This window comes from Hemitrygon akajei, chromosome 9 (genome assembly GCF_048418815.1).
Source record: "Hemitrygon akajei chromosome 9, sHemAka1.3, whole genome shotgun sequence".
Taxonomy (NCBI): Eukaryota; Metazoa; Chordata; class Chondrichthyes; order Myliobatiformes; family Dasyatidae; genus Hemitrygon; species Hemitrygon akajei.
Window position 1 is genome coordinate 41,751,572 of NC_133132.1, and position 14,956 is coordinate 41,766,527.

Below are 14,956 nucleotides of genomic sequence, written 5' to 3' on the forward strand. Positions count from 1 at the left end.
TACATATGAAAAGCCGTTTAATTCTGTAATCAGTTTTATGAACCTCCTTTGAACCCTCTCCAATTTCAGCACATCCTTTCTAAGATGAGGAGACCAAAACTGCTCACAATACTCCAAATAAGGCCTCACTAGTGCTCTATAAAGTCTCAACAATACATCCTTGCTTAATATTCCAGTCCTCTTGAAATAAATGTTAACATTACATTTGCCTTCCTCTTCACAGACTCAACCTGCAAATTAACTTTTAAGGAATCTGCACAAGGACTCCCAAATCCCTTGGCTCCTCAGATTTTTGTATTTTCTCTCCATTTAGAAAGTAGTCAATGCTTTCATTTCTTCTACCAAAGCGCATTGACCACACACTTCCCAACACTGTATTCCATCTGCCACTTCTTTGCCCATTCTTCTAATCCATCTAATTTGCCCATTCTCCTAATCCATCTAAGTCCTTCTGTAGCCTTTCTACTTCCTCAAAATCACCTGCCCCTCCACCTATCTTTGTATCATCTGCAAACTTTGCAATCAAACTATTAAGTCCATCATTCAGATCATTGACATATAACATAAAAAGAATGAGGTCCAACACAGACCCTTGTGGAACAACACGAGTCACTGGCAGCCAACCAGAAAAGGCTCCCATTATTCCCACTCTTTGCCTCCTGCCAGTTAGCCACTGCTTTATCCATGCTAAAATCTTTCCTGTAATAGCATGGGCTTGTTGCTTGTTAAGCAGCTTTGTGTGTAGTATCTTGTCAAACGCCCTTCTGAAAATCCAAGTACACAACATCAACTGATTCTTCTGTGTCTATCCTGCTTGTTATTTCTTCAAAGAACTCCAACAAATTTGTCAAGCAAGATTTTCCCTTTAGGAAACCATGCTGACTGTGGCCCATTTTATCATGTGCTTCCAAGTACACCAAAACCACATCCTCAACAATTGACCCCAACATCTTCCCAACCACTGCCCGGTAATTTTCTCCCTTCTTCGCAATTTTCCCGTCTTTCAGAACCACTCCAGAATCTGGAGTCTATCCCCGACTTCCTAACGAGAAACCACAATTTGCAGATTGGTGATATCTCCTCCTCGCTGATGATCTACACTGGCACACCTCAGGGATGTGTGCTTAGCCCACTGCTCTACTCTTTCTATACCCATGACTGTGTGGCTAGGCATAGCTCAAATGTCATCTATAAACTTTGCTGATGATACAAGTACTTTAGGCAGAATCTCAGATGGTGATGAGAGGGAGTACAGGAGCCAGATATAGCAGTTAGTTGAGTGGTGTTGCCCTGTCACTCAGCGTCAGTAAGACCAAAGAGTGGATTGTGGACTTCAGGAAGGGTAAGATGAGGGAACACAAACCAATCCTCATATAGGGATCAAAAGTGAAGAGAGTGAACAACTTCAAGTTCCTGGATGTCAAGATCTCTGACAAGACAATAGCTGTATTTCATTAGGAGTTTGAGAAGATTTGGTCTGTCACCTAAAATGCTCAAAAGCTTCTGCAGATATACCATACATTCTGATAGGCTGCATCACTCTCTGGTATGGGGGGGTGGGGCTACTGTACAGGATCAAAAGAAGCTACAGAAAGCTGTAAAATTAGTCACCTCCATCTTGGATACTACCCTTTGTAGTATCCAAGACATCTTCAAGGAGTGGTGCCTCAGAAAGGCGGCATCCATTTTTAAGGACCCCTCATCACCCAGGAGATGCCCTCTTCTCATTGTTATCATCAGGAAGGAGGTACAGAAGCCTGAAGGCACACACTCAGTAATTCAGCAACAGCTTCTTCCCCTCTGCCACCCGATTCCTAAATGGACATTGAACCCATGAACACTACCTCACTTCTTGTTTTTTGTTTTTGTATTGTTTCTGTTTTTGCACTATTTTTAATTTAACTATTTAATATACATATATATGCACTTACTGTAATGATTTGCTGGTTTTAAAATTTTTTCCATATTACCATTCATGTATTGCATTGTTCTGCTGCTGCTAAGTTAACAAATTTCACAACATGCGCCGGTCATATAAAACCTGATTCTGAAGGAAAACTCAAACCATGTGAACCTACCTCCACCTTGCACAGCTTCTTTGTTCAAACTTGGGAACCAAGGCCACCAGCCATACCCAGACAAGGTAATGCTAATGAAAGCCTCATGGTATTTACTAGCTATTGAATAGTTATTTTACTAATTCTCAATAATACCGGTCTTTAACATGTAGAGTTTTTTGGTTAGCAACATCTGAAATATGTATTACAATTGTTTACTTGAATATGCAATTACGTAATGGGATTCAGAAAAGCATTTTGTTTCTGTTTGATCAAAACTTGCATAAAAGTTGGAAATTTTGAGCTGTTCTACAATTCAATGATGGGCTGAGCTCTTGTGCACAAGTAAATAAAGTTTGCAGAATGTCAAAGTCCAAGATTTCGGCAATGACAGGCCTTCAATTTGAAATTTGAGCTATAATTCCAAAATGTCCAGCAGAAATGACCTCCCACAAAAACCATGCTACTATTCCTGATTAGACAGAAGTCCTTGTTTCGTCATTAGACACTGGTGAGGTTCCACTGATGTGTGGCCAATGCTGTTCAATTGTTTAAGAAGAGTAGCAAGGACAGACCAGGGAACTACAGGCTGGTGAGCTTGACTTCATTTGTAAGGACTTCATTTATAGGGAGGTTACTGGGGGGATTTCTGAGGCACAATATCTACCATCAAGGTCTAATCAGGAATAGTAGCATGGTTTTGTTTGTGGGAGGTCATTTCTGCTGGAGATTTTGGAATTATACAAAGAGGTTACTGAAGCGATGAAGGCAGGGCAGTGACACTTTCGTTGTCTATTGAGCTGAATAAACAGCTTGGAGCTGTTTCCTCAAGATTTCCAGCATCTGCAGAATCTCTTGTGTTTAGGGTGTTACCTGTATGGGCTTTCATAAGGGTTTTGATAGGTTAGGTAACTCCCAGACATTATGGGAGGTCAGGGGAGAAATGACGGAAGTTCTTGTTACGTCTTTAGACACTGATGAGGTTCCACTGATGTGTGGCCAATGCTGTTCAATTGTTTAAGAAGAGTAGCAAGGACAGACCAGGGAACTACAGGCTGGTGAGCTTGACTTCAGTTGTAAGGACTTCATTTATAGAGAGGTTACTGGGGGGATTTCTGAGGCACAATATCCACCATCCATCATTTCTTCCCTGACCTCCCATAATGTCTGGGGGGGCGGGGGGATGCACTTAGTCATGCCCAGAACCACCACGTAACAGATGCATGCTGTCTCTGGATTTTGATTGGTCACGAGATGCTTTGTAGGTTGAGTGTGTGGGTACTTTGTGACATGATGCACTCCTTTTGCCATTTATTTCTATCGCACCTCATAGATGTGCTCAAGGCACTCATTATTGTTCTGAATATTCTTTCTCCATTTTGAACAATAATGGGCCGAGGATTCCCAGGCATCAGTGGTGATATTAAATTGTTCAGAAAACTTTGAAAACATTCTTAAATCTTCCCCCCATGGCAAAACTCATAAAATAGTCTAAAAATGTCTGCTGTCAGAGTCTGATGTCGAAGTATACAAACAAAATGCCCTGTTTAACACAGCCCATATAACACCATGTCCTTGTTGCATACTGATTTATAAGACCCACATGAAAGCGCCGAACAAATTCTGTCCAATCAAATCTTCTTACACTGACGAGCTCCCTTTCTCATTAGGAAAATTGTAGTCACCCACAATGGCAAAATCACCCTGTTGATCTTGCACCTTTCACCTGCATATCTGTTCTTCACTGTCTCAGTGACTACTGGGGGGGTGGTAGTAGGAAATACAATCCTAGCAAGATGGCTGCACCTTTCTTTTTTTGATTTCTACCCAGAAATTCAGTGGATGAAACCTCCATTATGTTGCTGATTAATTGTACAAAATTTCCCCTCCCCCTTTACTGCCTTCTCTATCTTTTCTAAAACATCAGAACCGTGTAACATTAACATTTAGTCCCATCCCTCTCTCATCAAGTCTCTGTTATGCCCATAACATTATAGATCCACTTCCTAAGTTCGTTACTCTTACCTTGATATTCTTAGCATTAAACACACTTCAACCCGTCCATCCCATTGTTCCTACTACCTTGCTCTGCTTGTTCTTTATGGTCATAGATCTACCTTCCTTTCAATTCCTCCACTAACTGACCTAGTGCTCCGGTTCTCATTCTCTTGTCAAACAACCAGCTTGAAGCCTCCTGAGTACCATGAGTGAACCTTCCAGTCAGGATATTTCCTAACTCATTATACTCACTGCACAGGACATTTCCCCCTTATGTCACTGATGCCATTCTGCACCACAACCTTTGGCTGCTCATTCCCTCCCTTGAGAACGTTCTGTAGCAGGTCTGCAACTGCTAGGAGGTGTTTATTTATTAAGTTAGGGGTACCCCACTGTAAAAAAAAACCCTTCTTGCCTGATGAGCCTGTGGCACCCAGTTACACCCATTTTACCAATTAACCCTAGTACTTGGAACATGGGGTCAAGCTGGAACACTCAAAGTAAATCCATGAGGACATGGGGAAGAACACATAAACCCCTAACAAACAGTGGCTGAATTGAACCTGGGTCATTGCTGTTGTGTTAACTGATATGCTACCGTGTTGCCCCATGTTGTGGTGTCTTTCAAATCTTTTTAAATGTCTGATGTTGGTAGTACAGGGCACGAATCACTGCTGCTTGACAGAGCATGGGTTTAATGTCTTGATCTTCAAATACCCTTTTTCTTCAATTGACCAAATGTGATGTTGCAATTGACGAAGAGCATTAAAGATAATGGTGAATTTCATCATCGACACCTACCCAATAAGAAATGGCTTCTGAAATATGGGTATTTTTCAGGTCCATATTTTCCAGTTTCTTGTCCTGAACATTTATTAGCAGAAAGCAGTGCCGTATTTTGGGAGCAGGATGATAAAGGCCATTTCACTTGTAAAATATGCATAGAAAGTTCTTAATTTTATATACATCAGTGAACGAGTCAACAACTGATTGAAACTCTTGTTTCTGAATGTCCACAGAGCTTGCATACTACAGCTTGATCATTGAGGCTGCACTGACCTTGGTTTTGTAGATGCATCTGGTTGAACAGTTTCCATTTGTTCTCTAGACCAGCTCCGTTCCTGCAAGAAGGCTGAACCTGTTCCTATTGAACAACACTGCCCTCCCACAATAATGTTTGAAGGTGAGGTGCAACACTTCAATAAAACAATTGAGGAATACATTAGGGAAACTACACATTGAGATTTGGTCTGTTGTAGATTTAAGTTTGTTGCATGATAGCAAGCGTAAAAGATAAAAAAGAATCTTCTGGAGGAATAGTGTGTCAAACAGCATATGTTGTGGGGGGGGGGGAGGAAAGGAATTATAAAGGCTTCAGATCATTGGGACTGATGCAAAGTCCTAATGCAGGGGTTTCATCCAAAATGTCAAAAATTCTCTTCCCACCACAGATGTTTGTAGAACTGCTGAGTTCTTGCAGCAGTTTATTTGCTTATTGTTCCATATTCCAGCATCTGTCTTTTGTCTCCATTATACCATTCAACTTCAAAGTCTCTTCAAGACGTACTGACTTTGAAAAAGCTTTCCTCCTCCCTTTACAGGGAAGTTCTGTGAGAACCCCCTCACTGTTCCTGCTCTGTGGTTTCTGTTGCTCTCTGGCCACATTCTTACCAAGAAGTGCTGCTACAAACAAGAGAAAATCTGCAGATGCTGGAATTCGAAGTAACACACATAAAATGCTGGATTCCAAAGGGTCTCGGCCCGAAACGTCAACTGTACTTTTTTCCATAGATGCTGCCTGGCCTGCTGAGTTCTTCCAACATTTTATATGTGGCTACTACAACCCTCTGTACTTGCCTTTACTGCCATTTTGTCCCACTTGGATTATTCCAGGCCTCCCAATAAAGCCCCAGCCAGACGTCAACCCTACCCCCAGCTTCTACCTCTCTGATGCTGAGCGATCAGTCCTTTAATAGGCACCTTACCTTTGTATCCATGTGCCCAAAAAGTCCAAGGACCACTATCTCACTAATAAACTGTCTCCTGCACCATCACAGATCTCATCACATCAGACGATCAGCCTCCAACCTAACAGTTTCCCAAATCCACACTTCCTCCTCCCAGAGGAGGCACACCACTATGTTACCTGGCTTATCGAGAGCATTAGCTTCAAGGAGAAGTTGGGCAAACCTAAACTGTTTTCTTTGGGGTGCTGGAGGTTGAAGGGAGATCTAATAGAAGTTTATAAGATATAAGAGGCATAGACAGGGTAGAAGTTCAAAGTCTCCTTTTCCCCCCAAGATAGTAAAGTTAAATACTAGGGTGTATAGCTTTAATGTGAGATAAAGTTAAAAATCTGTGAAGTAATCTTTATTTTATCCAAAAAGTGGTGGTGTATGTAGATAAAACAGTGGCAGTTAAGAGGCACTTAAACAGGCAGAAAAATTTGCAAACAATACAGGAACATCGTTCATGTGCAGGTAGATGATGTTTAGTTTAATTTTGAATCATAATCAGTTCAGATATCATGGGCCACAGGGCCTGTTCCCATGCTGTACTGCTTTGTGTTTCCTCTTTATTCTCGTACCCGAGATCCATACCAGGGCTGTTCTGTATTCCTGTGTGCTCTTGCCCCACTGAGCTTATCTCCTCAAACCTTGGCTTTGTCCTGACCTTCCTTGTCTAGTTTCTTCCCACCTATATCCAGGCCAGCTCATGTCCTTCACCATTTTGACAATTGGTTCCATCAAACCAAAGGATATAGGAACAGAATTAGGCCATTTGGCCCATTGAGTCTGCTCCGCCATTTCATCATGGTTAATCTATTTTCCCTCAGAGCACCAATCTCCGGCCTTCTCTTCATATCCCTTCATGTCCTGACTAATCAAGAATTTATCAACCTCTATGTTAAATATACCCACCTATGGCAATGAATTCACAAGGTTCACCACTCTCTGCCTAAAGAAATTCCTCATCTCTGTTTCAAAAGAACACTCCTCTGTTCTGAGGATGTCCTCCGCTCTTGGACTCCCCCACCACAGAAAACATCCACTCTATCAAGGCCATTCAACATCTGATAGGTTTCAATGAGATCACTCCTCATTCTTCTGAATTCCAGTGAGTAGAGGACTTTCCTCATATGACAAGACTTTCAATCCCAGAATCATTTTTGTGAACCTCCTCTGAACCTCTCCAATGTCAACACATCTTTTCTTAGATAAGAGGCCCAAAACTGCTCCCAAGACTCCAAGAGAGGCTTCACCAGTTCTTTATAAAGCCTCAACATCTTTACTTTTATATTCTAGTCCTCTCGAAATGAATGCTAACTTCACATTGCCCTCTTCACCACTGACACCTCCACAACCTGGATCAATGCACTAATGTCATGTGGAGGCTTGTGTGCTTCAAGGACCCCATCATTCCAGGTATAATTTTTGTACATCTCTTTTGTACCTACCATGAGCTAGCAAAAAACCAAACAGGGATTCTAAAGGGATTACTTGGACTGAAAAGTTGATGGGCAGTGCAAGAACATAACTGGCCTTTGGAATGGGGAGCAAACGGAAATAAAGTGGAATGGCTTCATTGATGTTAGTTTGTTTTAACAGTTTTGTGCTTGACCTGGATACACAGTATTTAAGGGTACGTTTTTCTTTACCTTTCTTGAAATGCTTATTTCTGTTTTCTTGCCGCAATTCTTCTTTCCAGGTATTTAGTGCTTGCGCAAGAACTTTGTAACTGAAGCGCTTTGTGTGATCACCAAGAGTTTCTGTCAATTCATTCATCTGCAGATCAGTGATTGGAAGATTGACCTATTTGACAGACAACATATCAAACTATCTGAAAATGTAAGATACAGAAGTGAGAATCAAATCAGTCACAGGTGTGTGTCAGAAGGGGTTAAAATTTGACACTTAAGCAATTAACAAAGTCCACCAATTTACATATCTTTGGTATGCATTTTAAATCACAAGTCATAACATTAATTAAGACACTTCCAACTGTTCACTATGGAGGAAAAACTAACACCCTATAAGTAATCAGATCCATAGAACACAGGACAGTGCCGGCTCTTCAGCCCACAATTTTGTGTCTACCCTTTAACCTACTTCAAGATTAATATAACCCTTCCCACCCAAGTAGCAGCCATTTTCTTTCATCTGTGTGCCTATCTAAGTCTCTTAAAAGATCATAATTTATCCACCTCTACAGCACCCTGGCAGCATGTTCCATGCACTTGCCATTCTCTGGGTTTAAAAAAAACTTACCACCAACTTCCCCCTAAATTTTCATCCAAACACTCTAAAATTATGCTCCCTTGTATTAGCCATTTCCAACCTAGGAAAAAGTCTCAGGCTTCCCACTCTATCAAGTCACCTCTCATCCTCCTTCACCCCAAAGAAAAAAGCCCTAGCTCACTCCACCTATCTTCATAAGACTTGCTCTGTAATTCAGGCAACATCCTGGTAAATCTCTCCGCCTTCTCTAGAGCCTCCACATCCATCCTATGATGAAGTGATAAGAACTGAATACTAAACTTCAGCATTGGTCTAACCAGAATTTTATAGAGCTGCAACATTACTTCACAGCTCTTGAACTCAATTCCCCAACTAATGAAGGCCAATACACTATACACCTTCTTAACTACCCTATCCACTTGTACTGCAACTTGGATGGTTCTATCAACATGAAACCTAAGATGTGTTTGTTCTTCCACGCCTTCTGGGTTGAACTTCACCTGCTGTTTCCCAGCTCAGCTCTGCATCCTACCAATGTCCCTTTGTAAGCTATGACCACTTTCTACAATATCCACAATACCATCAACCTTCATGTCATCTGCAAACTTACTAACCCACCCTCCATCTCCTTGTACAGTCATTTATACATTAGTTATCACAAAGAGTAGATGTCCCAGAACAGATCCCAGCAGAACACTACTGGTCATTGGCCTCCAAGCAGAATTGCTCCATTTTCTACCACACTCTGCCTTCTGTAGGCAACCCAATTCTGACTCAACGCAGTCATGTCTCCCTGTATCCCATACCTCCTAACTTTATGAATAAACCAATCACGGGGATCCTTGTCAAATACCTTAATCAGATGGGAAAATGGGCCAAGAAGTCTCAAATGGATGTCAATATTGTTAAGTGTGAGGTGATGCATTTTGAAAAGTAAAACCAGTGCAGGGTTCATACTGTGAACAGTAGAGTAAAATCTTTGCTTACACTCTATGCAGTGTAAATACGAGAGCCCTGGAGCAGGTGCAGAGTTCATTGAAAGCAGTGTCACAGATAGACAAGGAGGTGAGAAACATGTTCAGCACACTGTCTTTATCAGTCACAGCACTGAGTACAGGAGGTTAAAACTTTGACAAGCTTCCATCGATGCACAGCGGAGAGTATCCTGACTGGTTGTATTGCAAGCTGATATGGATTATCAATGCCCAAAAATGGAAAAGCCTACAAGTAGTGGATACAGTCTATCACAGTATAAGTCTTCCCCAACATTGAGCACACATCTACAAGGCAGCATCGATCATCAGGGACCACACCATCCAAGTCACACTCTCTTCTTGCTGCTACCGTCGGGAAGGAGATATAGAAGCCTTGGGTTCCCCACCACCAGGTTTAGGAACAGTTATTACTCTTCAACCGTCAGGCTCCTGAACCAGTGTGGATAATTTTGCTCACCCCAATACTGAATTGATTTCACAAACAATGGACTTAGTTTCAACATGCTACAACCTGTGCACTCAATATAATATTACTTATTTATTATCTTTTTGTATTTGCGCAGTTTGTAAGTGTTCGTGTGTAGTTTTTCATTGATTCTGCTGTACTTTTTGTTCTACTGTGAAGGCCCACAAGAAAAAAAATTGAATCACAATAGTGACATATGTACTTTGATAATAAATTTACTTTCAATTTTGAGTTTTGGATGTCCTTGGTGGAGGCTACACTTGTAGTACTGTATACAGTTTGGCCCCTCTACTATAAGGAGCATCTGGTTAAACTGGAAAGAGTGTAGGGAGGATTTTGCCACAACTAGTAGGCAAGAAGATTAAAGACTAGAAGGGGCAGGTTGGCAAAGCTAGCTATTTATTCCCTGAAACATAACAAAATAAGGAGTGATCTTATAGAAATGTTTAAAATAAAGCATATATAAGGTGTATGGTGGGTGGTAAGTCTCTTCCCAGGTTAGGGGAATCTAAAACATGGGGGCTCAGGCTTAGAGTGAGAAGGAAAAGATTTACAGAGACCTGAGGAGCATCGTTTTCATGTGGAAGATCGTGAGCAGTTGCAATGGCCTAACACAGGAAATGGTTTAGGCAGGTACAAATGTATCATTTAAGAAGCACTTGGATAGTACAGAAATTTAATGTACCCAACAAGGATCTTTTTCGTTTCTTTCAGATAAGAGATTATATACAGGGAAAAAAAAATCATTGTTAACTGATTTCTATAGTTCTGACATAGAAAAGAGGGTGCTCTGTTCTAAGGGTGAAGTCTCCATCAGTACTTTTTACAGCATCCTGAGGGAATGTTCTTGTGGAGAAGCTGAGCAGCTGGGGAGGGTCTGGGAGTAGAAATTACAGCTGAAACATGGGAAGACATCTGTGATAATGCAAAGAAGATTTCAGTTTGTAATAGAACTAAAGCATTGCGACTCAAAACTCTGCATAGAGCCCATCTGACTCCAGATCGTCTCTCAAAATTTAAGACGGGGGTTTCTCCAATGTGTTCTAATTGAAAAGTAAATACTGGAACTTCCACCCACTGTTTTTGGACTTGTCCCAAACTTCAGGCATACTGGAGTGATACTTTGGGTGAAATGGAAAAGATTCTAAAGATGAAGTTTGAACTGGACCCAGTGTCTTTTCTCTTAGGCTTACCCAGCAGTCGTATTATTAGTGCACATCAGGAAAAACTTTTTAACATCCTGACTTTTTGTGCGAGGAAGAATATTTTACTTTGTTGGATATCCGATGAGGCCCCTGGACTTTTTGGTTGCTGTACATTAATCATGGATTACGTTTCTTTGGACTTTTTGGCATGTACAGTACACTCAAAAACAAATAGTTTTCATAAAACATGGCAACTTTTTCTGCAGTATGTAGATGTAAACCTGTCTGCTATACTAATAAGGGCTTTCGTATAGGATGTTGTGGTGATGTCTATATTTTGATGGAAGTGTTCTGATAGCTGTGAGGGGAAGAAATGTAAATGTATCTAGAAATTGAAAGTTTTGTTATGTGGAGCAAAAAAAATATTAAGAATTTTGAGGGAATTTTTTTTTAAAAGCACTTGGATAAGTACAGTACGTGCAGGGGCGGAGTTTGGAGGGATATGGGCTGAACGCAGGAACCTGGGTGTAGCTGGGTGGGCACCGTGGTCAGAATGGCCTGTTTGGGCTTGGAGTTATGTGTCTTTGGTGAGGCTGTGTTGCTCTGTGACTTTATATCTTGCATTCTCCTTTAAAACTGCTTTTAAAATTTTATTCTTTCTCTCTATCATACCCTTGGTGATGTTCTGCGGGTTTCTCAAATTTTTCAAATCATCAGCTTTTTCTCCTCATCTTGGCAACATTAGTTGCATTGTGCCTTATCTGGTATGAACCTTAATGATTTTAATGCTGATGATTTTAATGACAACTTGCTGCACGTTTGAGTGCTCGGTGGGGGGCGCCGATGCTTTTTTTTGCTGGTGGGGGAGGGGGGTCGTTGCTTTGCTGCTGCTTACGTGTGGGGGGGGGGAGCTGGTGGGGGCTGTGGGGTTCTAACATCTGTTATTCATTCTTCAGAGTACTCCTCTGTTTTCATGGATGGTTGTGAAGAAAAAGAATTTCAGGATGTAATATTATATACATTTCTCTGACATTAAATGCATCTTTGAAACCTTTGAATGGCTTGTCATAAGAAGAGCATTTGATGGCTCCGGGCCTGTATTCACGAATTCAGAAGAATGAGGATGACCTCATTAAGACCTAATGAATGGTGAAAGGCCTTGATAGAGTTGCTGTGGAGAGGATGCTTCCTATAGTGGTAGAGTCTAAAACCAGACGACATAGCCTCAGTATAGATGGGTGCCCTTTAAGAATGGAAACGAGGAGGAGTTTCTTTAGCCATAGAGTGGTGAATCTGTGGAATTCTTTGCCACAGGCAGCTGTGGAGGCCAAATCTTTACATATATATAAGGCATAGGGTGGTAAGATTCTTGATTGTTCAGAGCATGAAGGGATACGGGGAGAAAGCCGGAGACTGGGACTGAGTGGGAAAACTGGATTAGCCATAATGAAATGGTGGGGCAGGGTCGATGGGCCAAATGGCCTAATTCTGCTCCTGTATCTTATGTTTTATGGTCATTCAACACACATTCGAGTAATGTTGATTGCTGGAGGTATATTCAGAATCAGAGCATAGAAATAGAACCTTCAGCTAACCAAAACCATTTACACCCCTTCATAATCCTTTTATCTATTCTCCTCATGTTATCATTATTCAGATTATTACTCATCTACACACAGTGGTAATTTATGGTGGCAAATAGCCTACCAATCTTCTTGTTATCACCACAGGGAGGTGATACAAGAGCTTGAAGACACACATTCAATGATTAAGGAACATCATCTTCCCCTCCACCATCAAATTTCTGAACCCATGAAACTCATTCAACACACCCAAAATGTTGCAGGAACTCAGCAGGTCAGGCAGTATCTACGGAGGGTGATGACAGTCATATTCAGACCAAGACGCTTCATCACGACGAGACATTAACACTTCATTGCATCCATAGATGCTGCCAGACCTGCTATGTTCCACCAGCATTTTGTGGGTGTGTGGAGCTCCAGATTTCCAGCAGAGTCCTGTCTCCAACAAAGTCTCCTTATTTCTCTTGTTTTTTGCACTATTTTTGTAATAATCCAATTCTGATTTTTAAAAAAATTGGTATACAGTGTAGAATAAGCCCTTCCAGTCATGCTGCCCAGCAATCCCGGGCTAATCACAGGACAATTTACAATGACCAATTACCCTATCAACCAGTACTTCTTTGGACTGTGGGAGGAAACCGGAGCGCCCAGAGAAAATCCATGCGGTCATGGGGAAAAATGTACAAATGCCTTAGAGGGCAGCAGTGGGAATTGAACCCAGGTTGCCTGTACTGTAAAGCGTTGTGCTAACTATTACGCTACCATGCTGCCCCTTTTGTGGGAGTAAACTAGAGCACCTGGAGGCAATTTATTCAAACACAAAGAGAACATGCAAACTCCACACAGACAACCCGAGATTAGGATTGAACCTGGCTTCCTGGCACAATGACACCGTGGCTGTGCTAACTGTGCCATCCAGTTATCTAAACCAGCGGAGAGTATTTCATTACATCTCTCACTTGCGCACTGCAGACGATGGAATAGTTTCAGGGTATCACGTGAATTACACACAGCATGATAACCAATTCTGCAACATCTCCCATCACCAATCTCAAAAATGAAGATTGGGTTCACCTTTTTAAATGCTACCAACAGATCATCTTTTGAGAGTTTCCCTTTCATTCCTCGATCATTACTTTGGAAGAAATCTACAAATCGTAGCCTTTTTTGGGTTAAATATTCATGGAGTAGCTTAACTGGCTCCAGGGAAGGTAGATTAACTGATGGAGGTTTGTCGTAAACCTTCCGTGATGTATTTTTCTGTAAAACAACAAGACAAAATATTAATGAAATCATTCAATTCCTCTGTTCTTATAAAATTAAGTAAAATCATCGAGTTGTGCAGCACAAAAACAGGCCGATGTTTTAACCATCTACACTAACCCCATTTGCCTGCATTAAGTTTTAAAAACATATTAAATCACCTATAGAATGTAAACTAAAATTTATTATCAACCGTAAATTACTATGGGAGAGTTATTATTGTGGGTAGATGGGGGGAGGGGTGAGGAAGATGAAAATTGGAGATGCATTTGGGGTTGAGAGGTAAATTAATTGGGTGAAGGAAGTTGAAGAGTTGAGGGGAAGGTAATTGCAGGGATGAGGATGGAGGCAATTGGGGCAGGGAGAGGGACCTATGGCGATGAAGGGAAAACAGATGGGAGTAATGGGGCAGATGGAGTTGACCATGGCTGTGGGGATGATGGGTGTAGATGGGGGCGATGGGAGGCTGACTGGTGGCTGAAGGCGAGGCAGATCGGAAGGAGGGCACTGTGTATTGTCGAGCCCAAGTTTAAAAAGTTGGGCAAGTTCATTACGCGGGTGGTGGTCGCAGACCTGGGTTTTGGGTTGCTGTTTCGGCTCAAGCCCCGGCTCCCCTGGTTCTGACCTCCGCTCTAGCCTCTCCAGGACTCGCAGCTCCAAGTCTGTGGCCGCGAGTTTGCTGTTGAGCCAGCTCTGGAGATCCGCCATAGCCTCCAGATCGGCCCTCTGCCGCCTCTTCATCGCCAGATACAGAGCGTAGTCCGTGTCCGGCTCCCTAGCAGGCGGCCGCTCTTCGGACAGCTCAGGCCGGAGTACCGTTTCCGGCCAGGAGCGGGCCCGGTACCGGGATGGAGTGGGAACTGCGGTTATGACCCTCTTGCGGCTCCTGGGAGGGCCAAATGTTTTCACAGCCATTCGTACGAAATGAGATTGTTCTAACTGCCTCTGGCGATAAAACCACGGGGCCGGGATCTGCGCTTCTCGCCGGCCTTGCTCCATGGCTGTGCAACACGCCTACTCGCCCGTTGCCAGGACAACTGCCTGCCGAACGCAGCGGCTAATCCCACAGATATCAATAAACAGGTAGGCTGGGTTATCTGATTTAAAATATCACAAATAAAAGAGTGGAATTTGAATTGTTCAGTTTCTTCAGTGAGTTAAACACTGCCCCACTATATTATGAGAACATAGGATTATACATGCGGAAAAAG

General features: G+C 42.1%; 1 protein-coding gene across 3 annotated transcripts in view; it reads right to left on the reverse strand.

Moving 5' to 3' along the window:
- The window catches only part of LOC140733042 (uncharacterized), a 47,741-nt gene extending 32,988 nt beyond the window's left edge, over positions 1 to 14,753 (reverse strand). For all 3 annotated transcript variants that reach the window (XR_012100209.1, XM_073055834.1, XM_073055832.1), the window contains exons 1-3: positions 14,319 to 14,753; positions 13,557 to 13,742; positions 7,714 to 7,867 (exon numbers count right to left, since the gene is read on the reverse strand). Coding sequence is in view for 2 of the 3 variants with exons in the window: in XM_073055834.1 (XP_072911935.1) it covers positions 7,714 to 7,867; positions 13,557 to 13,742; positions 14,319 to 14,744 (766 nt within the window). In the remaining variant the exon portion in view is untranslated. The remainder of the gene's footprint in view (positions 1 to 7,713; positions 7,868 to 13,556; positions 13,743 to 14,318) is intronic.
- Between the last annotated feature and the right edge of the window lie 203 nt (positions 14,754 to 14,956).